Source organism: Littorina saxatilis, linkage group LG2 (genome assembly GCF_037325665.1).
Source record: "Littorina saxatilis isolate snail1 linkage group LG2, US_GU_Lsax_2.0, whole genome shotgun sequence".
Lineage (NCBI taxonomy): Eukaryota > Metazoa > Mollusca > Gastropoda > Littorinimorpha > Littorinidae > Littorina > Littorina saxatilis.
This window is the reverse complement of record NC_090246.1, coordinates 50,022,797-50,049,552: the sequence shown is the minus strand read 5'-3', so window position 1 is coordinate 50,049,552 and position 26,756 is coordinate 50,022,797. Positions and strand designations below refer to the sequence as shown.

The following is a 26,756-nucleotide window of genomic DNA, read 5'->3' as shown; positions in this document are numbered from 1 at the left end:
TTAGCTTGCGGAAACCACACACCAGATTTCGTGGTTTATTTTACCCCTGAGCCATCGTGAACCCGTGTGGTCCACTTTCCTTTTTTCCACAATTTAGTCGTCAGTTTGTGATTTCAATGGGACTCGCTGTATCTGCAATAGCACGTCATTGTGTACCTCTGAATCTAAAATGCAACAAACGACTGCGAGTCACACGAACGTATCGGCGGCGGTTGGCTTCAAAGAAGCAAGCGATATGCAGAAAATTCGTCTGCTTGGGAAACACGACCTTGCATGAGCTGCTTCCGGGCTCCCTTTTTTCAAACTTTCAAAACTTCAAATTGTACTGATCTTGTCTTGATGAAAAAAGAATTCTTTTATGATTTAAGAATGTTTGTGTAGCAAGCTGTCAGTTTATTATTTAGATTTTAAAACAAAAGTTAATTCTAGCGCCAAAACGAGGCGTCCGATTTGTCTCATTGTAAATCCGTTCTGACTGCACGAAATAAATTCTTTGAAAAATGCTCGCTCTTTACGGAGGAAACCTAGGGTGTTCTCAAGCGGTGAGTGTTTGACCAAAAGGGTGTTAGTACTGCTTGTAAAAGCCTGACCAGAAACTGATGGTTTACGTGAAGCTCAAGATGCCTTTAAGAGTCAAATCCAAAAGCGAAGTGTGTATTTAAAACCAAGACGGTCTTAATCATGAGTAATGTTTGGACATCTGTCCGACCACCTCTGCACAGCAATTTTGTAAAAGAAAAAAACAATGATTGTGATATATACTTTCGCTTTAATTTGTTCTAGTTTGGATACATTTTTGTCAAACTGACTATTAATTTGTATATCATGTAATAACATGAATGTTCACCATTAACATATATTTCTGGTTGTAATTTAGCATTGAAGACACCACTATCAGAATAAGGTTTGTTGTTATGTCATACCAATAAATGTAAATTTCATGAACTTGATATGTAAAAGACTAAAACATCGTTTAAACCAAAAGAAGAGAAACAAAAAATTACCTTGAGATTTCCGAGACGTTTCTGAAGTTGTAGCTGCCAGACCACACGAGTTTGTTTTTTCTCGATAATCTTCACACACGAAGAAAATCTGGTTCAGCCTCACCAACTCGAATCATACAATTTACAAACCCCTGGAGCTGAAGAGCTTTAATCGCTCGAACAGATTTCAGCCACTGGCGACACCCGCAGTGCACGACGGAGATTTCAGAGGCTGCATGCATACACCGCGCTCACAGACGTCCGTAGTCACTACAGGCTTGGAGAGCTGCGCGGTTCTGTGTGGAGACCGAAGAGAGGCAATGTGCGCGCGTCACTGGAGCCAGTGCCAAATGAGGAAAAGCGACACGCCAGTCAGTCACTTTCGCACCAGCTGCCTTCCTCGGTCATCATGGAACAGGACTCACTATATGTAACTGTCATCGAAGGCATTCCACTGCTACACTCTTGTTGTAGCAGTAGAATATCATTACTGTCACTAAAACCTGTCCTAATCATGAACTATTCGGGGAGCCTAAAATGTTGCACTCAAGTTTACTGAGCAGGGGCGTTTTTCTACTGCAATCCGAAATTCTACTGGCGGCATTGCGAATTTTAAGTGCAGAACTTGCTCTTGAAAGCATAACAAGTCATCATTCGAGTGACGGAATGAACGTCACAGATAAGTTTTATTAACATGGGGTTTAGAAGAAAAACATCAGCGCCGCCAGTGCTTTTTTCTTACTTTCTTTATTTGGTGTTTAACGTCGTTTTCAACCACGAAGGGTTATATCGCGACGGGGAAAGGGGGGAGATGGGATAGAGCCACTTGTCAATTGTTTCTTGTTCACAAAAGCACTAATCAAAAATTTGCTCCAGGGGCTTGCAACCTAGTACAATATATTACCTTACTGGGAGAATGCAAGTTTCCAGTACAAAGGACTTAACATTTCTTACATACTGCTTGACTAAAATCTTTACAAAAATTGACTAAATTCTATACAAGAAACACTTAACAAGGGTAAAAGGAGAAACAGAATCCGTTAGTCGCCTCTTACGACATGCTGGGGAGCATCGGGTAAATTCTTCTCCCAAACCCGCAGGGGGGGGGGGGGGGGGGGCGCCAGTGCACTGTTGTATTGTAAGAACGAGAGATATAAGCAAAGGGAGACAATTATGGCGGTCTAAAGCATGCATTTTCTCCGACCAAAGACACAAATGACCAAGTTTTGAAGTTATGCTCACTTTAGGAGCTCATACCTTAAATTGATCTCACTATAGTTACTCTTCGCATTGATAAAAGTGACTTGTACCAAATATAACTCAATAATGGCACTGCATTGTGAGCTTTGAATGCACAACGCTAAAGTGCAAAATTACCATTCGGGGGTGAACTTTTATCCTGAGCGGATTATGACTTTATTCAGTTATTCTGCAGAAAAGATCAATGCTGGAGAAAAACCGTTCTTTTCTGCAGCATTTCTGCATAATGTCATCTTTCGCCGAAGCAGCGTTTTTTTCTGCAGCAAAACATTTTACTGCAGTAAAATTGAAATCAAGAATGCTGCAGTAAAACGGTGCTGTTGTTTTACTGCAGAAAACCTGTTTACATTTTTTCTGCAGCATTTTGTACTGGCTCTTGGCGGATTATGACATTATTCAGTTATTCTGGAGAAAAACCGAAATGCTGGAGAAAAAAACTGTCTTTTCTGCAGCATTTCTGCATAATGTCATCTTTCGCCGAAGCAACGTTTTTTACTGCAGTAAAACAGTTTTTCTGAAGCATAATGTTTACTTGGTTTTCTGCAGCATTATTGCGATTAACTTTTTCTTCAGAATAGTCTGTGACAGTTTTTCTGGAGCAAAACGAACGACCTTGTAAAGTAGCGTTTGTATTCGTCGCCCCCTGGGATAGTATAATAGTTTGTTCTGCCAATGTTTCATTTGAAACTTTGAACTTCCGGCGGAAAGGATGTCAGACAGACAAAATACATTCGTGTCACGCACAACTATTGGTAATTCTGGATGAGTCCATCTCTCGACAGAGGGGGCTCGCGTGCTCTAACATTATAATGAGCCAGTACAAAATGCTGCAGAAAAAGTGTAAACAGGTTTTCTGCAGTAAAACAACAGCACCGTTTTACTGCAGCATTCTTGATTTCAATTTTACTGCAGTAAAATGTTTTGCTCCAGAAAAACCCGTTGCTTCAGCGAAAGATGACATTATGCAGAAATGCTGCAGAAAAGACAGTTTTTCTCCAGCATTTCTGTTTTTCTGCAGAATAACTGAATAATGCCAAAATGCTGAAGAAAAAGTGTAAACAGTTTTTCTCCAGTAAAACAACATCACCGTTTTACTGCAGCATTCTTGATTTCAATTTTACTGCAGTAAAACTGTGTTACTGCAGAACAAAACGTTGCTCTCGCGAAAGATGACATTATGCAGAAATGCTGCAGAAACAAACAGTTTTTCTCCAGCATTTCTGTTTTTCTGCAGAATAACTGAATAAAGTCATAATCCGCTAAGGATAAACTTTCTCCTAGCCACGCCATGGTGCCTTCGGCGCAACTCTCCTCTGAGTGTATGTACGGCTTCACTGACCTTCGACGGCCTCCCGGGTCGTGTTCATTCTATTGACTCACAATAGTGATAGCATCTTGGAGAAATGTATGAGGGTTTCAGCTTGAATGAAATCCTTGAGCACTCTTAGAGTGGTAATATATTTTTTTTGCAAAAAAAATAAATTGTCTGGTGCCTTGCAAATTCAAGCGCTGCACTACAGTAGTCTACAATATGGGCGATTCTCGATGCACCGAGCATTCTTCCCCTTTGCTCCTTTGTGACGACAAAGGAACTTGCGAATTTCATAAGATCCAACGCTGCGTTTCGACTGTTAAGCCGACGTCCCCCGACAGCACTGGAAACATTGACGATGAAGAATTGAGATTGAGACGCTGAATAGTCAGGCCAGATCAGCTTATCGCATTCATTTAATCATTCATCATAGTTAACGAGCATGTTCGAATCAATCATTGCCCGTGCATATTAGTAAGGGTACATGAGGTCATTGTTGGACGGAACATAGTGTCGATCGTAAATCCAGATCCAGATCCATTTTCAGTGAATGGTTGACAGGTCTATTGCAGCGTGTAACCCCCTTTCGCTACACCAATCAGTCCTTCTTTTCTCCCCCTTACACGGCCAATCAGGCACAAACACAGACAGACAGACAGACAGACACACACACACACACACACACACACACACACACGACATACATACATACACAACAAAGACATGCAACGTGCGCAAAAAAAAAATCCCACTATAGGACCAATATTGTTTATCACAGATCTTCAATCAACAGAAACAAAGCAACAAGGTGTACGTAAGTATTCGAAAGTGGTTTCCAATTTGTCCACACACACATAACACAAAAACAGCGATTTAGGGAATTCAAACAACAGTGCATGGCAAACAAGTGTTTACAATAATGTTCTTAGGTACGCCTTGAAATACGACGCTTTTTACATTAAGTCAAATTTTGACTAAATGTTTTAACATAGAGGGGGAATCGAGATGAGGGTCGTGGTGTATGTGTGTGTGTCTGTATACGTGATTCCTAGAAAACTTCTAGACCGATCTCCATAAAACTTCACATGAGAGTTCCTGGGTATGATATACGTTTTTTTATTTTATTTTTTTTTTTTTATAGACGCCTTTGATGACGTCATATCCGGCTTTTTAGTGATTGTTGAGGCGGCACTGTCACGCCCTCATTTTGCAACCAAATGAATTGAAATTTTGGTTAAGCAATCTTTGATGAAGTCCGGACTATGGGATTGCATATCAATTCAGCTCGGAAGCTTAAAATTTGTTAATTAGTTTGCTCATTAAAATTGTCATTAAAATCGGTTTTTGCAAACAGATTTAAAATGAATTGCATCATATTCTTCATCAAATTCTGAATCTAAAAATATATACATATGTCATGTTTACTCTTAAAATGTGATCACAAACAACGAAAATAGGTTAATTAGTACTACAATTAAAATTTAAGAAATCGATATATTCGTTATCATTTCCTGATTCCACAAACCTATAGACATAATCGGTTGTATTCAAAACAAGCTCAGAAAGTTAAAAAGAATACAGAAAAGCGCGCTATTGCGCTAAACTGGCTTGTCAATTTCACTTCGTGTGGCATGGGAAAAGTGAGCGATTTCCATGCCGCGGGGATTGACGAAGCTGTTATCTCTTGGTGAAAAAATGCAGTGCGTTCAGTTTCATTCTGTGAGTTCGACAGATTGACTAAATGTTGTAATGTCGCCTTACGTACGCGACTTGTTACAATTGTGATAGTCGTTCTTTGTCAAATGATACTATCATAAAGGGCTGAAATGTAAACATCTGAGAAATGAAAGTCATTCGACGCTACCGCATTATTGTTTGACGTTTCTGCTGAATAGAAACGGGGTTCGGACAAATTAAGACCCTTGCAGGCGACTGTTGTTACTTTAACCGTTGGGCGAACGGGTTTCTATCCTTCAACAAGCGTCACAGAAGATACGTTTTTGTTTTTGTTTCTTTGTTTGTGCATTTGCGTTTTCTTTAGTTGGTTCTATTTTTGGCGTACAAAGGAATAACGTTTTAAATTGCTATGCATCATTCCATCAAAGAAACGCGTAACAACGAAAATGATCGCTAGCTTATTGAGCTACGATCAATTTATCTCCCATGAAAAGGACAACAGCCCTCCATCGTAGACGTGGGCAAGAAAAGACACAGACGTTCCCTTTTCAGATTATAGTCAAAAGTTCAGCAGATAGGCCTCCACAAAACAGAAATCACGGCGCAAAAATGTCGACGTCAATCTTGTCATTATGCCCAGAGCGGTTTCTTTTTTCCCCCACCGTGATGACAAAAAATGTCATTCGATTAGAAGCATGACACGTTCGTCCTATCTGCTCTGATCCTGAACAGCTTCTACAGCTAATATGCCTTTGTATCCCAGCTATTGGCTACTCAAGCAGACGGGATTTTTCGAGCATTACGCCTGTCGTCTGTGAAAAGAAAAATCGAAATCGAAGACGACTGGCCTGATCCTGTGCGAAAAACAGAAAGGACATTCAACCGTGAAATTGTGTGTTCGTGGGGTTTATTTATTTTTTTGTTTTTGTACTTCTCCTTCTTCTTCTTTTTGACAGCTATGCGAACACACATAAGCAAGGCTAAAAAAACAGTGCACCAACTGCAAACTTGTGAAATAAAGCAAATTCGAAAACCTACATAAGCACATGCTTATGAGGGATGGAATGTGATCTTTTTCTTTGGTTCCAAAGCGCATTCCAAAGATTGCAATTCATAAAGACAGTAGATACAAAAATTACGAAATAGCAACCATGCAAAGCGCTATATTAGTAACGTACGTTATAGTTCCTTCACACATACTACCTGTCTCGTGTTGCGCACATACTAACACAAACACTGAAACATGAATACAAACACCCGTTTATATATATATGTATATACATGTATGACACTGGAAGGCATTTTCAACATGGCATTTTCCTGAAAGCGGACAAACACTCAAGTCCTTAATGGCTCAAAACCGTAGGACTTTTAATATTAATTTTAACTGGCATTTTCCTCGCCTAATAAAACGAGTCTACTTCGTGGAATAGGTAGTTTTCCCAATTTCCCGAAGCAGCCTGTCTATGCCCATAAATTACGTTACTTTCTTTCTTTTCTTTATTTGGTGTTTAACGTCGTTTTCAACCACGAAGGTTATATCGCGACGGGGGAAGGGGGGAGATGGGATAGAGCCACTTGTCAATTGTTTCTTGTTCACAAAAGCACTAATCAAAAATTTGCTCCAGGGGCTTACCTTACTGGGAGAATGCAAGTTTCCAGTACAAAGGACTTAACATTTCTTACATACTGCTTGACTAACATCTGTACAAAAATTGACTATATTCTATACAAGAAACACTTAACAAGGGTAAAAGGAGAAACAGAATCCGTTAGTCGCCTCTTACGACATGCTGGGGAGCATCGGGTAAATTCTTTCTTGTCCCAACCAATATGGGACTCCCCCTAACCCGCGGGGGGTAATTACGTTACTGCATGGTTCATAAACGCGAAGGGCTTGCACACCTTAGGCAAATCATTTTGCGACTGAAGCAATTTAATCGTATGGGCAACACAGAAAGACGAACAAGAAGGAACACGAACACACAGAAACAGGCAAAGTAAAAAAGCTGTTAACTAATCGTTTCGTTCTTTGGCTTTCTTTTATTGGCCTTACACTGGAAATGTGCTCCTTTTCTGACCGTATTTTTTGTGTGCAGTCAATCGAGCACAAACTTTTACCCAAATAATTTGGCAATGACCCCAATACTCACATCGTTCGACAATTCTACTTCTTACTGTTGTTACTGTCACTGTCACCATGGTTTCTGCATGAAAGTCCAAAGGCGAGAAAAAAACCTTTGGACGACAACAGATCGCACTATGGAGAGGACAAGCAGGAACTTTGATTTCGCTGCCTGGTTGGTTATCCAGCTCAATAGGTTTACAAGGATCAACGACTTGTGATGAACAGAACAGAATAGCGTTCTGCATATTCGACGCAAGGCTTTTGCGGCAAGGTTTTCAAGGAGTTGTGTGCCAAGGGCGGCTTCAAGTGCAAGGCTTTCACTGTTTATGATGATCCAAAAATCCGCATGACGTGTTGAGTGGCACCTAAATTGGGCCACAAGCACGTGCAAACCGTACAAATGACGTGGAATATAATTGAGGCCAATTCTAAGAAAACAGTCACTGTGGTCAAAATACATTCGTGTGCATCCCAAGACTGTTTTCCATTACTTTTCATCCGTTTACGACGTGGTTTCAATGACACTTCCTTGAACGTTTCTCCAATCAGAGGCTTCAGTCAAGACCTCCCAAAGTCGCAGAAATGGCCACATATTGTGATATATTTGACAATTAGCTTTGCTGCTATATAATCCTGTCTTTCCAAAGAAAAACACAACAATTTTGGGGGGTCATATAGATCAGAAGGTTAAGTTTTCAAAAGACTGCGGCACGCTAAAGAAAAGGAAATTTAAAGGTACTGAACTTGTCAAATCCAGGTGCACGGAGCCCCTGGGGCTTTTAGTCATACCTCAGGCAGCTATCCGTTAGTAGAACTACCAAGTTTCATTGACTTGCACCCAAAGAGTCAAGAACTGCGATTTTTTTACGAATTAATTTCGTTCTCGGCTGGTCTTGGCCTATTTTTGGATCTAAATTTAGATCAGGTAGATCACCACATGCACATCATGCACAACTGAAAAGACACGTCACTAGCAAACTATGTAAGACGTCATCATGAGTTTGTGTAAAACAAAATGGAGGCCGGAATCACTCAGTTGAATCGAACTCCGACCAAACACCACGTAATAACTAGGTTAATTTATGCACTCGCGTGAACAAGAAACTGTCGAGCTTCACAGATGTCGTCGTTGGGTAGTTTTGGGTTTGTTTTACTACCATAGGAGGATTTTTGAACTGTAAATGCACTCAGCTGCAACAAAAACGCAAAACGAAGGCTGTGAGCTGCACTGTGCCTTTAAATTGATCTAAATTTGCATATGCCGTGTACGTTGCAAGGTCAGCTGTTTGGAAGGCTCTGGCAAGCACAAAAACTGACATCTAGTTTAATTTAATTTGCATGTGCCCGCCGGTCGAACTGGCCCGAGAGGGATGATTATATTTTTTAACTTTAAGCTGTCTCTAGCCGTGCAATTTAGAAAAAGAAATATACCGACCTGTTTTGAGTCAAATTAGACCACTTCCATCTTTGCTAGAATGCATTGCCTAAATCAATCATGCATTTACAAGAACATCATTAGTCTTAGCTATGGCACACTTGAACAAACCGGCTTCGAACCTCATGCAAGTACTACTGTCACTATGCTAAAGAAAGAGCTAAACATTTCAGATCACGCCTTCAATCCTTCGTAAAAGAAACTTGAAGTTCATCATGTGTTTAAAAAAAATCAAAACAAAACAAATAGCATTAACACAAAGAGAAACATTCACAAGCATCTGTGTAGCTTTGATGACCTTCACGTACGTTACATTGAAACATTTTGAGACAAAACATTGAACAAAACAAAAGCACAACTTGAGGATCAACAACATATTATATAGATATATATACTCCAAACGTCCCCCCTCCCCCACACACACACGCACACACTATCACACACACGCGCGCGTTCACCCACGTGATAAGGGATCGAACCCACACATGTCAGTGCATACAAACTTACGCACGGCGCGCTCTCTCTCTCTCTCACCGTCTCTCTCTCTCTCTTTGTCTATCTCATCCTTCCTCGCACTAATATCCATTTCCATGCTCATAAAGCAGTCAGGCTGCTGGCCAGCCGGCGACAAAAAAATCCACAGGAGCTTGATGAGAAGAGTCTCTCCGTGTCCAGCTCGATCCAGCAGTAGATAGAAGCTCTGACCGAGATCCGTATCAGAGCGAGCCGTCAGTCACACAGTGAGCGAGTGAAGGACGCAAAGACAGTCTGTACGTGACAAGAAAGGGCCGAAGGGAAGGTAAGTCCGAGTAGAGTCAGGAGACAGAAGAAGATCCTTCGTCAGTCGCGCTCCCGGTTCAAGTCGATCTCACCCTGTAATGGGGGTCAGAAGCCCAGCGCGCCGAGAGGTGAAGGGTTTGGGGGTCAAACCTCGCACGGACACGCTCCGAGAGACTGGGGTCTGCAGCGCGCTATCAAGCGACCGCAAGGCTTTTTTTGACTCTCTGCACACAAGAGGCTTCTATTGACTTTCTGCACACAGATACGGCTTCTTTTTTAAAAAAAATTTTCATACTCTCTGCGCTCACAAAATGCTCAACATTTTCTGCATACAGACACAGATAGACAGACTCGGAGAGAGACAGACAGACACACAATGTTCTCTTGCTCTCTCGCTCACAGAACACATTTTGTTGTGCCCTTTGCTTACCAGACTTTTTACTCTCTGCACACACGAAAGGCCGTTCCGTGAGCCTGAGCGCACGCACTCATGAACAGAGACACAGACAGACAAACACACACACACACACACACACGCGCGCACACATACAAGCACGGTCATTTTAACTCAGCGCACACGGGAAAAACGATTTTTTTTGTCTGACTCTCTGCACGGCACACATACGCACACACACACGCACGCACACACACACACAAACGCACGCACACACAAACGCACGCACGCACACACATACACACACACACTATGGCCTTTTTGACTCTCTGCACACAGAAGATAAAATGGGAGGGTGTAGAGAGTTGCGACAGCTGATCGATTCCAGGAAAGTGGTGGAAACAGATCTAGTGGACTGCAAAGTCACGGCACAGAAGGAAATAGATGGCGGAGGAGGTTGATGGCAGACATGCGGATTAACTGCTTTAAAAATAAGTAGGCAGACGGACGGAAAGACAGGCGGACGGACAGCTATAAATACAGGTAAGCAGACATGCACAGACACACACACACACACACACACACACACAAATACACGGCAACACCGTTAAGTCTGCTGCAGAGTAAACAACTCATGGACGGTAACAGGCTCTCTCTCTCTCTCTCTCTCTCTCTCTGTCTCTCTCTCTCTCTCTCTCTCTGTGCCCCCCCCCCTTCTGAATCATTCATTTGCTGTAGGCATCATGTCTTTGTGACAAAAGGAAAATACTATAAACGAACAAGGAATGAAAACAGCAAAATAACGTTAACGCATGTAAATTGTTCACATTTTGCGAGAGCTGCAGAGTTTCAAATGTCGCACATGTTTTGCAAGATTATGCACGAGAAAAAGCAATGTTTTCAATTATGCTACAATTACACCACATCCGATCCAACATCCGTTTCAACTCCAATTCTCACTTTGGACCTTCCGTTTGTTGATGAATTTTCACTGGGCATACTGATGAACTTTCACTTTGTGGATGAACTTTTTCAGTTTTTGTTGAAAAAATTTCAGTGTCAGCCTGCTTGTGTTAACGAATGTGAATTCCCGTGCAGTATAGCACACAAAATAATACTCGATTTGACCAACTGTACAGGTTTTTCACGGACGCGTGTTTCATCAGTAATACTGTACTGCCCTGGTGTTAGACATCCTTTTTGTAATTCTGATATCTAAACACGATAGAGGGTTAGGGGAGTAGGGGGAAGGGGAGTCGAGGGGGGATTTGCTGTGGTAAAAGGGCCCTGATGAGCTAAGTCAGTCTTCTCTTTGGCCAAAGTAAGGTGTTTCGCCACGCACGCACGCATACACACACATACACACATTCACAGACACACAGACACAGACACAGACACACACACACACACGCTCTCACGGAAAAAAAGAGAGGCAGATTGACAGACAGTCAAAGAGAGGACAACAATCATTTGCACAATGCATACAGTTCATACACACATTCTACAACATGAGAAAAAAACTTGACTACGAAAATGTAAAAGCGAGAGAGAGAGAGAAAAGTGCGGTCAACTGTAAAATGCGCCTGAAGATGTTAGCACGTTACACATAGCCAAAAAACAGCAAAGCGAAGGAGGGAAGAAAGATGAAAGCTGTCATTGCACATGAATGCACAACCACGCACAGTTCCGGCAAATTGAGTACCAGGAAAGGCGAAAGGCAAAAGGCACTCACAAAAAAGCTTAAAAACTAAAAAGAATGAGAACAGGACCGGAATATAGAACTGGAGAAGAAATAAAATCTTATAAATTCCTAGAAGGCATCCGCTCTTTCAGAATCTACAAAAGTAATAAGATCATACAAGGAATGCGCTTGCGCGCGAAAAAGAAACGTTTCTAAATCGAACTGTCGGAACCAATTTACCTTGGGCTTGTCACTGGCAGGGGTTGTGGGTGGGGGTGGGGTGAAGCAAACTAAAATGGAAAAAGTTTTGATAGCTGCTCTTTCTCGTTTCGATTTTCTCCTTATTGGATGTGGGTGGGTGCAAAGTAGGACGACAGATGGAAAGGGTAGAGTTAAACAACCACTTTGGAATAATATTTTGTTCTTCTTTTCTTTCTATATCTTGCTGTTGTTTTCTCTGCTTCGTTTTTACATTTAGTCAAGTTTTGACTAAATGTTTTAACATAAACATAGAGGGGGAATCGAGACGAGGGTCGTGGTGTATGTGTGTGTGTGTGTCTGTGCGTGTGTGTGTGTGTAGAGCGATTCAGAGTAAACTACTGGACCGATCTTTATGAAATTTAACATGAGAGTTCCTGGTATGATATCCCCAGACGTTTTTTTCATTTTTTCGATAAATGTCTTTGATGACGTCATATCCGGCTTTTTGTAAAAGTTGAGGCGGCACTGTCACACCCTCAATTTTCAATCAAATTGATTGAAATTTTGGCCAAGCAATCTTCGACGAAGGCCGGACTTCGGTATTGCATTTCAGCATGGAGGCTTACAAATTAATTAATGACTTTGGTCATTAAAAATCTGAAAATTGTAATTAAAATAATTTTTTTATAAAACGATCCAAAATTACTTTTATTTTATTTTTCATCATGTTCTGATTCCAAAAACATATAAATATGTTATATTCGGATTAAAAACAAGCTCTGAAAATTAAAAAAATTTAAAAATTATGATTAAAATTAAATTTCCGAAATCGTTTTAAAAACTATTTCATCTTATTTCTTGTCGGTTCCTGATTCCAAAAACATATAGATATGATATGTTTGAATTAAAAACACGCTCAGAAAGTTAAAACGAAGAGAGGTACAGTAAAGCGTACTATGAAGCACAACGCAACCGCTACCGCGCCAAACAGGCTCGTCACTTTCACTGCCTTTTGCACTAGCGGCGGACTACGTTCAGTTTCATTCTGTGAGTTCCACAGCTTGACTAAATGTAGTAATTTCGCCTTACACGACTTGTTTTCTCTCCATAGGACAACAAGAGATTGGGGAAATGTGACCAAGCCGTGCCTGTGTGTGTGTGTGTCCGTGTGTGTGTGTGTGTGTGTGTGTGTGTGTGTGTGTGTGTTTGTGTGTGTGCATGCGTGCGTGCGTGCGTGCGTGCGTGCGTGCGTGTGTTGGTCTGTCTACCTGTGTGAATATTCAAATATGCGTGCGTGTGGGTTTATTTGGAACAAATGATTCCTGCAAAGTGCCGAATAGATTTTTCAATTAAAATTTTGTTGTTGAGGGGGGGACTATGATGTTCCTGCAACATTTTCTGCCATTTCTTTTTATTTTCAACTTCATCTTTATTTCGTTTTTTTTTTCCTTTTCTTTTTTTGCCGTTCGTCAACACACTTTAGTGAAGACGTAATTTTCTGATTTTCAAAAAAAAAAGTGGAGGCAGCCCTTGGATCACATTTTCTTTCTTGCATACATTTTTTTTTTGGGGGGGGGGATTGTTACAATATATTCTTCGATTCCCTGTGGACAGCATTCAGCCCGGTAGTGTAACATTTTTCTTCATGAATCTGACATTAAATTCGTGTGCAAAACTTCAACTGCTTTTATTTATTTTTGTTGTTAAAGAGCAAACGAAAAATCATTTATATTTGCATCACATTCTTTAGGATTTTTTTGCCCATATGACTGGATTATGTCTCGCTCGACATATGACACTAAATCACTCATGTCCTTATTTTTTCAACGCTGTGTGTGTGTGTGTGTGTGTGTGTGTGTGTGTGTGTGCGCGCGTGTGTGTGTGTGTGCGCGCGTGTGTGTGTACGTCCATGCGTGTGTGTGCACACGTGCGTGCTTGCGTGTGTGTATGCATGTGCATGCATGCGTTAGCGTTTGTCTGTCTGCCCGTCCATCTATTCATCAGTCTGTCTGACTCTCCATCTAGACTATCTGTCTGTCTGTGTGTCTGTCTGTATCTGTGTCTGTTTCTCTCCGTTTTTTCTTTATTATTCATTTGCTTAGTTTTGCGTGGATGTTTTCATGCCATTATCAATATTTTCAGCAAAAGTTTTGAAAATCTATTAATAGAGCATGCAGACTAAACTTGAGATCAACAAGCAAGCTGAAGGTTTTTTTTAAAAATAAAGGAAAAAGGAACACGAAGAAAGACTCCACTCTAATGAAAGGTATTAAAACAGTGATGAAAACGCAAACCTTCACAATATCTCTTGGTACCCTTTGAAAGACAGATGACAATTCAGGTATTAGTATGGGTGAAAGTCACACTCACACAGTGTTAATCTTCAAACAACACTCCACAAACTATCTCATAAATATATCCTTTCAAAAAAGTACATGAAAATGAGATCTTATAGTGCAGTAGTCTTTGAAACCAGAGGTAAGTTTACAGACTTTACAAAAGGAATATCCTGGAAAATAAGGTCATACAACAGAGGTGGTCTTGAAACACAGGGTCTACAAAAACGAGGTTTTACTATACCGCTGTTTCTATTAATGTCTTAACACAATGTCAATCACCCCTCACAAACTGCAACCACCTGCACTGATTCAAAATTGGAAAAAAAAATCAAACATAATTCGTTTACACAACCTAAATACTATAAGAAAACTCATCACTACAACGAAAAACCTTTGTTGGCATAGATGTAAAAGTAGTTCATTGGAATGATGAATTGCATATATTATACTGAACTTTTCAAGACCACGCTCAGTCAACCATCAAACGCTCTTACCACAAAAAAGGATGCATGACTGAACAGAAACTAAACACCATTCATTGACAGAAACTCAATACGTTGAGATAAATCGTCACTTACAATGAACACCCTTGTTGACATATACTTGACAAAAGTTCCTGGAACGACCCACTACATAAACTTTACTTCACGACTAAAGAGCTCTGCAAAGGGGAAAACATGCCAAATTGGAATGCTGTAAGTATTTAAAAGCCCTGCAATTTCAAGGGTGATGAAAGTGCATTGTGTTCGCTGCACAAACGAGGTTCCAAAAGTGCATTAACTCGTGTGACAAATTAAGCAAATGAAAACTGCATTAGCACAGTGAACGCAACACACGGTGGCTTGTTAGACATGGTACGGTAATCACAAGAAGCAAGGAGAGAAGGAAGGGTAGGACTGAACAAATGGTTTGATAACGGAAAACGGCTATACAGTGATTACGAAAATCAGCTATATGATTCCAGCTGGTAGAACTCATCTTCACTGATTCTTTTCACACTTAAAACATTAGAGTGAAAACACAATGTCAGTGTCGACTTGCCGGTACTCCAACTCAGTCTGCAACGCGGAGTCATTGTGGCAAAACTGACCTCTTCCATAGAAGTTTCATTCACGCCCAACGGTACATTCATTCCCGTGTATGCAATCATCTTTCACCGTCTCAGATTCTGTTCCGGCGTTTACATTGAACAAGACTAGCCTTCATCTTAAAACACATGCAAAAAACAACAGACTAGCAGCTTTAAAAACATCCAAGAAAACATCAATGTTAATTTGTGTGTGTGTTTTGTTCATGGCAAGCAATTCAGACGAACACTGCTCATTATCAATCAATCAATATGAGGCTTATATCGCGCGTATTCCGTGGGTACAGTTCTAAGCGCAGGGATTTTTTAATTTTTTTAAAATTTTTATTTTATGCAATTTATATCGCACACATATTCAAGGCGCAGGGATTTATTTATGCCGTGTGAGATGGAATTTGTTTACACACTACATCACGCATTCACATCGGCCAGCAGATCGCAGCCATTTCGGCGCATATCCTACTTTTCACGGCCTATTATTCCAAGTCACACGGGTATTTTGGTGGACATTTGTATCTATGCCTATACAATTTTGCCAGGAAAGACCCTTTTGTCAATTGTGGGATCTTTAACGTGCACACCCCAATGTTGTGTACACGAAGGGACCTCGGTTTTTCGTCTCATCCGAAAGACTAGCACTTGAACCCACCACCTAGGTTAGGAAAGGGGGGAGAAAATTGCTAACGCCCTGACCCAGGGTCGAACTCGCAACCTCTCGCTTCCGAGCTCTCGCTTCATTACTGATCTCTTCAGGCTTTTACATTGGACAAGACTATCCTTCAACTTACACATGCCAACAATCCACAGCCTGGCTGCTTCTTGTGCAGATCAGTGGGATTTTGTTGTTAAATTAATATGATAATTGACACTTTATTTTATCAATCCAGACAAAAAATCCAACTCTGCACAGATTGATGCAGCCTAGCTATTGATTTTTGGTATGTGTCCAAGTGATAGGATATGCTCTTGCTCCCTCTGAACGTCACGTGAGATCTGAGGCGGTGAACATGGTTGTGTAAGCGGGAAGAACGGTACATGTACCTTTCAGCATGAAATACCTACATGTATTCAATTTGGGTATTTACCTGCTGTTATATTGATACATTCTTCCAAGCATACTTACTCCAACCCTAGCCAACAGGCACGAACAAGACAAAAGGGAGAAATTACAAAAGGGGGAATGCCAAAAGGGAGCATGAGGGGGAAAAGAAGAAATATTAATTACCTGCTACAAAAGAAAGAAACACAAAGAAGACAATGAACAAACAAAAAATATGCACAAATTCAGTCCAAGGTCTGTAAGGGAGAGAGAGAAAGGGAGGGAGAGAGACAGTGTGTGTGTGTGTGTGTGTGTGTGTGTGTGTGTGTGTGTGTGTGTGTATGTGTGTGTGTGTAAACTGTATGTGTGTGTGTGTGTGTGTGTGTGTGTGTGTGTGTGTGTGTGTGTGTGTGTGTGAGTGTGTGCGTGCATGGATGTATTTGTGTTTTTGTGTGTGGGTGTGTTCATGCAGGACAAATCAAAAAGGACGGCTCAAACAGGAAGCTGTGACCAGATCGCGGCAAACCGAATTTACATGTCTATTTACAACCTCCCTGCAAAGTGGAAGCTACTTTGCATTAATCTCAAAAATGGGCTTGTCTCAAGATCTTTTCTTTCTTGTAATGGATAAGATGTTTACAAAGACTTTTGTATTGATAGGGTCAGTCAAACCGAGTGGCTCAAGACAGCATTTTGAGGTCCATCCTCTGCAAGCTCCTTGAATTCTCTACATGCTCCTTGAATTCTCTACATGCTCCTTGAATTCTACTGAAGTGGCCATATTAACAATAATATAAGGAATTGACACTAAACAAATGATCACACGAATCGCCTTCAGCATAAGTAATATGAATCATAAACAAGTTAGCTGCACAGACATTGAAACAAATAACAATTGCCAACTTTTTGACCAAAACTCAAACCCCACTGTGACCTAGAAATATATTCCCAGAATCAACCGGATTTTAGTCATGTCCAGAAGTTGTCCAACCCTGGAAGTGTGGGAAGTTTCAAAGATATAGCTTCAAAAACAAAGAAGAAAAGGCTTTTTTACACCCAAACTTGGCTACACTGGGACTTTGACATTGGCACGTCAACCAGATTTGGGTTATGTTTAGATCATGCCATCAAACCATGGGAGTTTGTGAAGTTCCAAAGCTTTTGATTTAAAAACGTTGAAGAAAATAATAATTTTCAATTTTCTGATGAGCACATATTACCTTGCTTTGACCTTAAAATTTGACTAAGGTCAACCAGCCATGGATGAACTAGGTCATTGAATCCTAGCTAGGTGTTAAATGTCAAGGCTCGAGCTTCAAAAACGTTCAATTGATAATGGTCTATATCTTAACCCTGATATGACCCTGCTGTGACCCTAAATTTGACAAAGACCAACAAGATTTGTGTCAAAGCTATAGCTTAAAAAAAGTTCAAGAAATTGATAATTTTCTATTTTAAAGGCACACACAGCTTCACGTGTAAATTAACCATCAGTTTCTGGTCACAGACACTGTCAGGCTTTTACACACAGTACAAACACCCTTTCGTTTAAACACTTACCGCTTGAGAACATCCTAGGTTTCCTCCGTAAAGAGTGAGCATTTTTCAAAGAATTTATTTTTGCGTGGCCAGCCGGATTGTCTAGTACCACAATCGGACGACTCGTTTTGGCACTAGAACTAACTTTTAAAATCTAAATAATAAATTGACAGCTTTTAACACAAACATTCTTAAATCATAAAAGTTGTTTTTTTCATTGAGACAAGATCAGTACAACTCGAAGTTTTGAAAGTTTGAAAAAAGGGAGCCGGAAGCTGGTCACGCAAGGTTGTGTTTCCGCAAGCAGACGAATTTTCTGCATATCGCTTGCTTCTTTGAAGCGAACCGCCGCCGATAAGTTCATGTGACTCGCAGTTGTTTGTTGCATTTTAGATTCAGAGGTACACAATAACGTGCTATTGCAGATATAGTGAGTCACATTGAAATCACAAACTGACAACAAAATTGTGAAAAAAAGGAAAGTGTGTGACACGGGTTCACGATGGCTCAGGGGTATAATAAACCACAAAACCTGGTGTGTGGTTTACGCAAGCTAAATAGCCATTAAAACGAACTGTGTCATTTAATGTTGTTAAATGCTATTGCAAGTGTGTTCCATAAGGTTAGAACTGCGTTTTTCTTGAGAAGATTTATATCGTTCTGTAAACCATTTGAGGCAGACTGGGCCTTTAAGACTGTAACTGGACCCCACTGTTACCTTGAAATTCAACAAGGGTCAACCTGACTTGGGACATTTTAGGGGGTCATTAAAAGACAAGAAGTGTACACAGTTTCAAAGCTCTAGTTTTAAAAACGTTCAAGAAATTTATTTTTTTGCCCATTTTACGACATGAACTTGACCCTGCTGTGACCTTGAAATTTGACGAGGGTCAACCGTACTTGGGTCATATTAGGAGGCCATTAAACCCTTCAAGTGTATTAAGTTTCAAAACTAGATCTAGCTTCAAAAACATCTTAGGAAACATCAATAGTAAGTTTTTTTTGTTCATGGCCGACTGTACAGATAAACACTGCTAAATACTATGACACACTGATTACTCAGGTGGACCAAGAATGTGGTTTTCATACTTGAACCCTCTGAAAATGGCGTATGACTGCCTAAATAGCGAGAGAAAGCAGCCATAAATGTCAAAACCCACTTGTGTAAACACAACAACACAAGCACATAGGGAACTTCAGCCAAAGGGCACATAAGCAGAACAAAATTACAATTGAATATATATTTGTTTAGCAGATCATAAAAGTATACGCATGTTGTTATTGTTGTTTTATTTCTGTATCACACATCTTTCCACGCTCTGCCACACATCTTTCCACGCTCTGCTCACAGGATCTTGCATCATCTATCCGCCACCACCTGCAGCACACAATTTTTCTTGCTAAACCTTGTCAGCTACGCAACTTCGTTACCAACCTTGCCAAAGGCCCTTCCAGTTTTTCTCGTTCACGGAGTGTTCTCAGGATACGCCGATCTGTCAGGTTGAGGGTTGAAAACGTGCGAATAATCTAAGAGACAGAAAAACAGATGAAATTGTGATTGAATTTTCTTGGGTTTTTTCATGATCAGAACAGAATAGTTGAAGCCATTCAAGAATAATGTTTGCATTACACGCACACAGACACAGACACACACACAGACACACACATACACATGTGCAAGCAAACACGCGTGACACACATGCCTGCATGCACGCATGCACACACTAAGATAAATTCAATTCAGATCATGCATTGCTGGCAGCTGAAAACCCCTTCTGAAGTCCTACAAGAATCAATTACAATGAACTTCCTGTGATCCAAACACTTGTGTTCCTGCTTTTTGGTTCGGATCAGTGAGTTTTCCACAATGGCGGATCAAACTTTCTTGCCATGCTTTGCATGAAGTTGCTGTTGTTGACTTTAGAATGACCCGTGTGTGTGTGAGTGTGTGTGTGTGTGTGCATGCGTGTGTGTGTGTGTGTGTGTGTGAGTGTGTGTGTGTGTGTGCATGCGTGTGTGTGTGTGCATGCATGTGTGCGTGCGTGCATGCGTGCGTGCATGCGTGCGTGCGTACGTGCATGCTTGCTTGCGTTTTACAAAACATTTGGTGTCTGTCACTTGAGTTCCACTTGTATTGACACCCAATTTGTCCCTGGTTTTAAAACTGTCACAAGTTGTTGACAATCCAAGATCAAACAAACAAACTAGAACCGGCTCCAACACAAAGGCCCTGGATTCCTTTTTGGGGCTTGACACACCTTTCCGGTTGAAATGGAAATCTCTATGAGTTTCCACTTCCCTAGAGTGGCCATTATTAAACAGCGAGGTTGCAGGGGAGTTTGGTATTGTTTGTATTGGCTGTCACAGCTACCGAAAGCCATCCATGCATGACAGCAACCTGATTAGACACTTAACACCTTTTCACACTGACAAGCCAATCACACTCACTCAGCTGTAGAAAGGTGCCTTGCTAGCAGCAGTGCAGACTATCAGCGTGTGAAAGACCAAATATGATGTTTCAGTTCAGGAATATAGTTTTCCCCTATCTGAGCTTCTTTTGACTCAAACACTAGCACATTACATTAGTGTGGAGTTAGTCTAATTTATCATGCAGTGACGTTGGGAGCCTTTGGTTTGTAAGGTGTTTTCAGGACTACAAAGCGCTTCGTAGTAAAGGGCGCAACCCCCCACTTTTAAGGTGAAAATGAGAAAAAAAGGCGCTTCCGGTGTAATTAGCCGCAAGTCAAAGAAAGTATACAGAGTTGTGCGGTGAGATCAAAGCTATTGCACTGTGATAGCTGGTTTGTCTTGTGACCTCGGGTCAATAACCATATTTTCAGCGGAGACAAGCTGCCTGCCCTAGTTTACAGACACTGACCTTCTGACCCTGGTCAATGACTGAGTTTTCAACTCTGAGACAGACACCTTTGATGTCTGAGAGGAAACTTTGCCAAGGTCATAGTAGCAGAAACATGCATGTCACAAGAGAAGGAAAGTTTCTTTGTAAAGCGATGAGGGTACATGTGTACTCTTCTTTAGCCATGTACAAGGCGATACCGGTCAATAGGGCTCAGGGGTCAAAGTTGAGGAAAAGAAGTTGCACCTTATAGTTACAAAAATATGGTAGATGGTGTTTCAATTATACGAATTTTCCTTCTTAAGTGAGGCAAAGAGGCAGAGAGTTCTAACCTGGCAAACAAAAGGTCCTTTATTCGTCGATGCTCTCTCATATTTGACAGGCCTGAGGTATTACTGCATGACAAATCAAAGAATCTTGATTCACATTCCTACGTTGAAAAACAGCCTTCTTTGAGTCTGGGATTACAAAATCCCATTTCTTTCTTTAGCTCTTACTTACCATGAGGCGAACATATTCACTTGAGTCGAGCTCAAGCATCTCCAGTAAGAGTCGGATCACATGCTCGTTTTTCATGCCCAGGGTACCCTGCAATGTAAAACGTACCACAGAATTAGCCCATACCTCAGTAGCTGGTAACAAGCATCAGGTATTATATACAAAGGTCCCACTATTTAAGGGAAATGTCAGATAATACTGGTTGTCAGTCTTCTGAGTTGAAACCCAGCTGCTATCACACTATATCTGACTGATAGCAATTTTTATTCCACTGCCACTATTTCTTTTAAATATTCCAATGATGTCACTATTTCTTTTAAATATTCCAATGATGTCACTATTTCTTTTAAATATTCCAATGATGTCACTATTTCTTTTAAATATTCCAATGATGTCACTATTTCTTTTAAAAATCCCAAAGATGAGCTTTTCTTCAAAAGAATGCAAAGGCCAAATCTCTTTCTACTTGAACGTTGCACTCGGTCTTATGAGCACACATTCTTTATGTGCCATTTTAAGGACAAAGATAAGCATAAATATAAGTATTAGCTGTGTGAAAAATGTCAAATAGTTTCCTCATACTTACAACTGAAATGACAGCTTCTGCTCTCAGCTTTTCATCAGGATCCTCCAAGCGACTGTAAATAATGGGATTAAACTCAGTATTTACTGCACAAAACATGACAGTTACATTAGAAGCCATTAACAGAAAATAATTTAAAATGATCAGAACTAAATGCAACTGCCATCACTGTCTTAACTCTTATGCAGTCTGAAAAAGCATGGTCAAGTAGTGTTCAAAAGTTCATCCAATACAAAACAAAAGGAAAATACATGTACAAATTAAAAAAAATACTGTACTTGCAAAACTGATCACACGTGAAAATCCAGAGATTTTTCTTTAGGCACCAGAAAATTAAGAACAGCACAGCAAAGCATATCTTATATGTCATACACAGTATCATACAGTATACCAGTGTCTTACTTTTCCACTGCCTCGCATGCACGTGCAAACATTCCCAAGGCAGTGAGGGCTTTGGCTGCAGACAAGCGCACCTCCTGAGGTACAGAGAACATGCAATCACACTCAGTCCATGCCATGCTTGACATAAGGATGCATTTCAGACAGACTCTTTGAAAATACTGTACAACAAAGTGAAATAGTGTGAAGTGCAATTGTTGTGTAAATTCCAACCACAAATTAAGGAATATATATATCTAACACCAACATCACAGAAAACATTGAGTGCAATGCCAAAGCAAGTTCTTTTTTCTCATGTTTTTCAATAGAATGATACCCATTGATAATGGCAATTTGGCATACTAATGAGAAACGTGACACTCGATCAAGCGTTCTTTCAGACCTAAATATATTGATAGAGTTCATGCAATTGGTCCTTCACTGTACCGGAGCAAAATCAGACTCATTGCAAAGCCCAATTAGAAGACACGATGACACATGAGATAACTGTTCTAGAAGCTATGTACACATTTACACGTGCAATGGCCATCTTAATTTCCCCATAGAATAATGACTTGTCGAACACATGACTGAGCGACAAGCAATACCATAATCGAGCACAAACTCAAATAAACCACTAAACATTGTGAAAAATACAAACAGAGTTTGTTTTCTTTTTACAGGAACTCACTAATGAGAGACAATCAGAGTATTGTTAATGATCACGGGCCTGTGCTTTGGAAGATAGAATCTAGATGATGCAGGTCATGTACAACCCATAGTTTTAAAGACATAAATGTTGTACAAAGAAAAAAAGAAAGAGCGTTCTATGACCACACACCATTAAAATTAGAATAAATATGTTGTTGTGGGATTAATGCTTTGTTTGTTTGGTGAGTTATTTTTGGAGAGGGAGGGGGTTGTCTCTTCCGGTGTATGGATATTGGTTGGGCTGTTTTTCTGTCGTGCTAGTTCAATAAAATGTCTGCACATTCTCACAATGTCTACATGTATGCTTGACAGACACAAAAGCAATCACACAAGTGATCATGCACTTTACTTACACTGCTTGGGTCGTCCCACAATCGTCTGGTCAGAAGTCCATATATCTCCTCCTGCTTCTTCAGCACAAACTTCTGTTTTGGACCTGTTAATAGTCAATTAAAGATTAAACGCTCCTTCTCTCTCTATCCCTTAACTGCTCTCTCTCTCTCTCTTAATTGCTCTGTCTGTCTGTGTGTCTGTCTGTGTGTCTGTCTGTGTCTGTCTGTGTGTGTGTCTGTCTGTCTGTCTGTCTGTGTCTGTCTGTTTCTCTGTCTGCCGTCTGTGTGTCCGACTGTCAGACACACACACCTACATGTGTGTATCCATACACATGAACACAAACACATGAATGCAAACACACTATCAGACACACCATCAGATAATATATACCATCACACACACACACACACACACACACACACACACACACACACACACACACACACATACACACACACACAAATACACACACACACACACAAATACACACACACACACACACACATTTCTCTTCCCAACCACCCTCCAAACACACACATGCATGCATGCATGCACACACACACACACGCACACACACACACACACACACACACACACACACACACACACACACACACACACAAGCAGTTATATATAGGTCCTGTCAGTCCTCACCCAGAGAGATCATGAGTTTTGTGGCCAGTACCCGATGCTTCCACACATGAGAGCTTTTCAGCAAGTGGAGGATCTGATCTACAATGACAGCATCAATCTTTCCAAGCTGCTTCACCAGGATGTCCAGAGCCTGAAAAAAAGCACAAGCAAAATCAGTTAGTCAGATATCCAAGTAAGCAAGCAGTCACCCAGCACGTCAGTCAGTCAATTAGGTGATTGATTGATCGATCCATCCATCCATTTATTTTTTATTTTTTTCTTCTAGAAAGTCTGGCCTTTGATATGCAACAAATGAATTCTCTTAAAATGTTAGTGAACCTCCTCTGCAATATACAAAGATGAATGCAAAGGTACAAGAAATAACATCCTAAAAGTTCCTGCACCTTTGCCTTAGTGTGACTGCAGTCGCTTGGCTCCTCCAGTGCTTTCATCAGCCTGGCCTCAGCACTGGCGTCCCTCACACACAGGCGCCCCAGCAGCACCGCAGAACTGAATGCAATCTGATCCTCTGGGTCTGGGTTCCGACAAAAGTGACTCAACACCTTCACGAGCTCCAGAAAGGTGGGAATTGTCTGAGGAGTAAAATCAAATAATAGAAACATGAGTGAACGTGGGAGTTTCAGCCTATGAACGAAGATGAAGAAATAACAGAAACAAATCAGGAGGGCATCATGCAATTTCAGTGGAATCCCCCTTTTAATACCCCCCAATTTAGAACTTAATTCCCCCCCTTTTAAAACCTCAATGTTTCTTCAGACTTTCTGTACATAACGTCTGTAAATTTACCTCCATTTTAAGACTCCCTCCTTTTTAAGATCCGATTTTCTCAGATTTTTGGAGGTCTTAAACGGGGGGTTCCACTGTATTGCAAGGCATGAATAAAGCTGCAACTACAACTTCTTGATAATTAAGACACCGTTGATGGCAAAACTAAACCATGTTCTTCAAATGTCGTCACTGTACCTTCGAAGTCAGAATCAACACAAATGGCTAAAGTAGGATGGGTATGTACATGTACCAAATAAGTTTGGAGCAAACAGGTTTATTTATTTAAAATATGTTTACGAATGAGTTCATGTTCAGGCCTGGAAACTGATACTGATCAATGAATGTTCCATGAAATCTCACTGAAAAATTGTTTCAATTGAACCTTCTTTCTTTAGTGGGAAAGGATGATGATCAAAGTCATTAGTTTGTAGTGCTTAATTTGATCAAAGCTGAAAGGTACTGAACTTGTCAAATCCAGGTGCACGGAGCCCCTGGGGCTTTTAGTCATACCTCAGGCAGCTATCCGTTAGAAGAACTACCAAGTTTCATTGACGATCAATGCACCCAAAGAGTCAAGAACTGCGATTTTTTTTACGAATTAATTTTGTACTCGGACCCGGCTGGTCTTGGCCTATTTTTGGATCTAAATTTAGATCAGGTAGATCACCACATCATGCACAAAAAGACACGTCACTAGCAAACTATGTCAGACGTCATCATGAGTTTGTGTAAAACAAAATGGAGGCCGGAATCACTCAGTTGAATCGAACTCCGACCAAACACCACGTATATAATAACTAGGTTAATTTATGCACTCGCGTGAACAAGAAACTGTCGAGCTTCACAGATGTCGTTGTTGGGTAGTTTTGGGTTTGTTTTACTACCATAGGAGGATTTTTGAACTGTAAATGCACTCAGCTGCAACAAAAACGCAAAACGAAGGCTGTGAGCTGCACTGTGCCTTGAAACTATGTGAGTCAAGGCATGTGAATCCCATGGCGAGCACCTTCACAGGGACGCTTTCCTACTCTTTCCAAATCCTATGACCTCAACAAGGACGCTTTCCTACTCTTGCCAAATCCTATTACGTCAACAAGGATGCTATCCTACTCTTGCCAAATCCTATCATCATTGTGAGCGGTTTCCAAAAAACACTGCTTCACAAGCTTCCCTCACCATATCCCGCTGCTAACAAATGTGGGCCAGCTTACCTTGTCAACGTACATGACGTTTTTGCCATCAATCAAGGTGTTGATGAGGTCGATGCGCATCTCCGTGTTACCCAGAACCAAGTACTTCAGGACCACTCGCAGAACTTCATCCTCCCAACACCCTGCACATATTCCAAGCCAAAAATAAAAGTAAAGAAATTCAGCCAAATAGTACACTGACTTCATAGTCTCATTATTCCTAAAATAATTAATGAGTAGTGGAACCCTTCATTTAAGACCCTCCCTTTTAAGACCGTTTTCTTAGACTTAGTTTCTGTTCATAACCTCTGTAAATGTACCCCCATTTCAAAACTCCCTCTCCCGTCGCGATATAACCTTGAACGATTGAAAACGACGTTAAACACCAAATAAAGAAAAAGAAAAGACTCCCTCCCTTTTCAGACCGTTTTCTCAGATTTGTTTGAGGTCTTAAAGGGCGACTTCCACTGCACACTGACTTCATAGTCTCATTATATATTCCCAAATGTTTTCTACTGTCTTTAAAATGTGGAATGAGAAGGGGAAAATGTAATGCCAATGGTTGTTTCAAGTACTCAAGTTCTAAATAAAGAATGGATCTCAACTGAAAACGCTAGTTTCCCGCAAATGCAGAAGCTTCACCTAACCTTAAAACAATTTATTAAAGCACAATGTTTGATCAAAAATGTCAGCGGTTCATAACTGAGGTGTATATTAGTAGTGTGTCCAAACCCATCAAAATGTCTAAAGCCGTTCTCATTGTCTTAATTTTCAACATGCAAAAGTTGATTTTTTATGCAATGTTTTCCATCTCAGTGATATAGTATTTATATTATACATACTTATATCCCATGACCTCCCTTCTTTGTCTCTGTAAATGTACTCTATGTATATTTCTTGTATTTCCATTGTTCTCTTGTTACATCTAT

General features: G+C 40.6%; 1 protein-coding gene across 6 annotated transcripts in view; it reads right to left on the bottom strand.

Moving 5' to 3' along the window:
* Positions 1-4,281: 4,281 nt before the first annotated feature.
* The window catches only part of LOC138959151 (uncharacterized), a 47,867-nt gene continuing 25,392 nt past the window's right edge, over positions 4,282-26,756 (bottom strand). For 4 of the 6 annotated variants that reach the window (XM_070330519.1, XM_070330521.1, XM_070330522.1 and 1 more), the window contains 9 exons: positions 25,849-25,970; positions 24,253-24,441; positions 23,870-23,999; positions 23,236-23,318; positions 22,196-22,269; positions 21,797-21,848; positions 21,214-21,300; positions 19,291-19,382; positions 4,282-9,799 (listed from right to left, as the gene is read on the bottom strand). In XM_070330519.1, coding sequence (XP_070186620.1) covers positions 9,664-9,799; positions 19,291-19,382; positions 21,214-21,300; positions 21,797-21,848; positions 22,196-22,269; positions 23,236-23,318; positions 23,870-23,999; positions 24,253-24,441; positions 25,849-25,970 — 965 coding nt within the window. In that variant the 3' untranslated portion in view covers positions 4,282-9,663. Of the gene's footprint in view, positions 9,800-14,145; positions 14,168-19,290; positions 19,383-21,213; positions 21,301-21,796; positions 21,849-22,195; positions 22,270-23,235; positions 23,319-23,869; positions 24,000-24,252; positions 24,442-25,848; positions 25,971-26,756 lie in introns of those variants that run through there. The other 2 variants (XM_070330524.1, XR_011453644.1) reach the window with 2 other exon arrangements.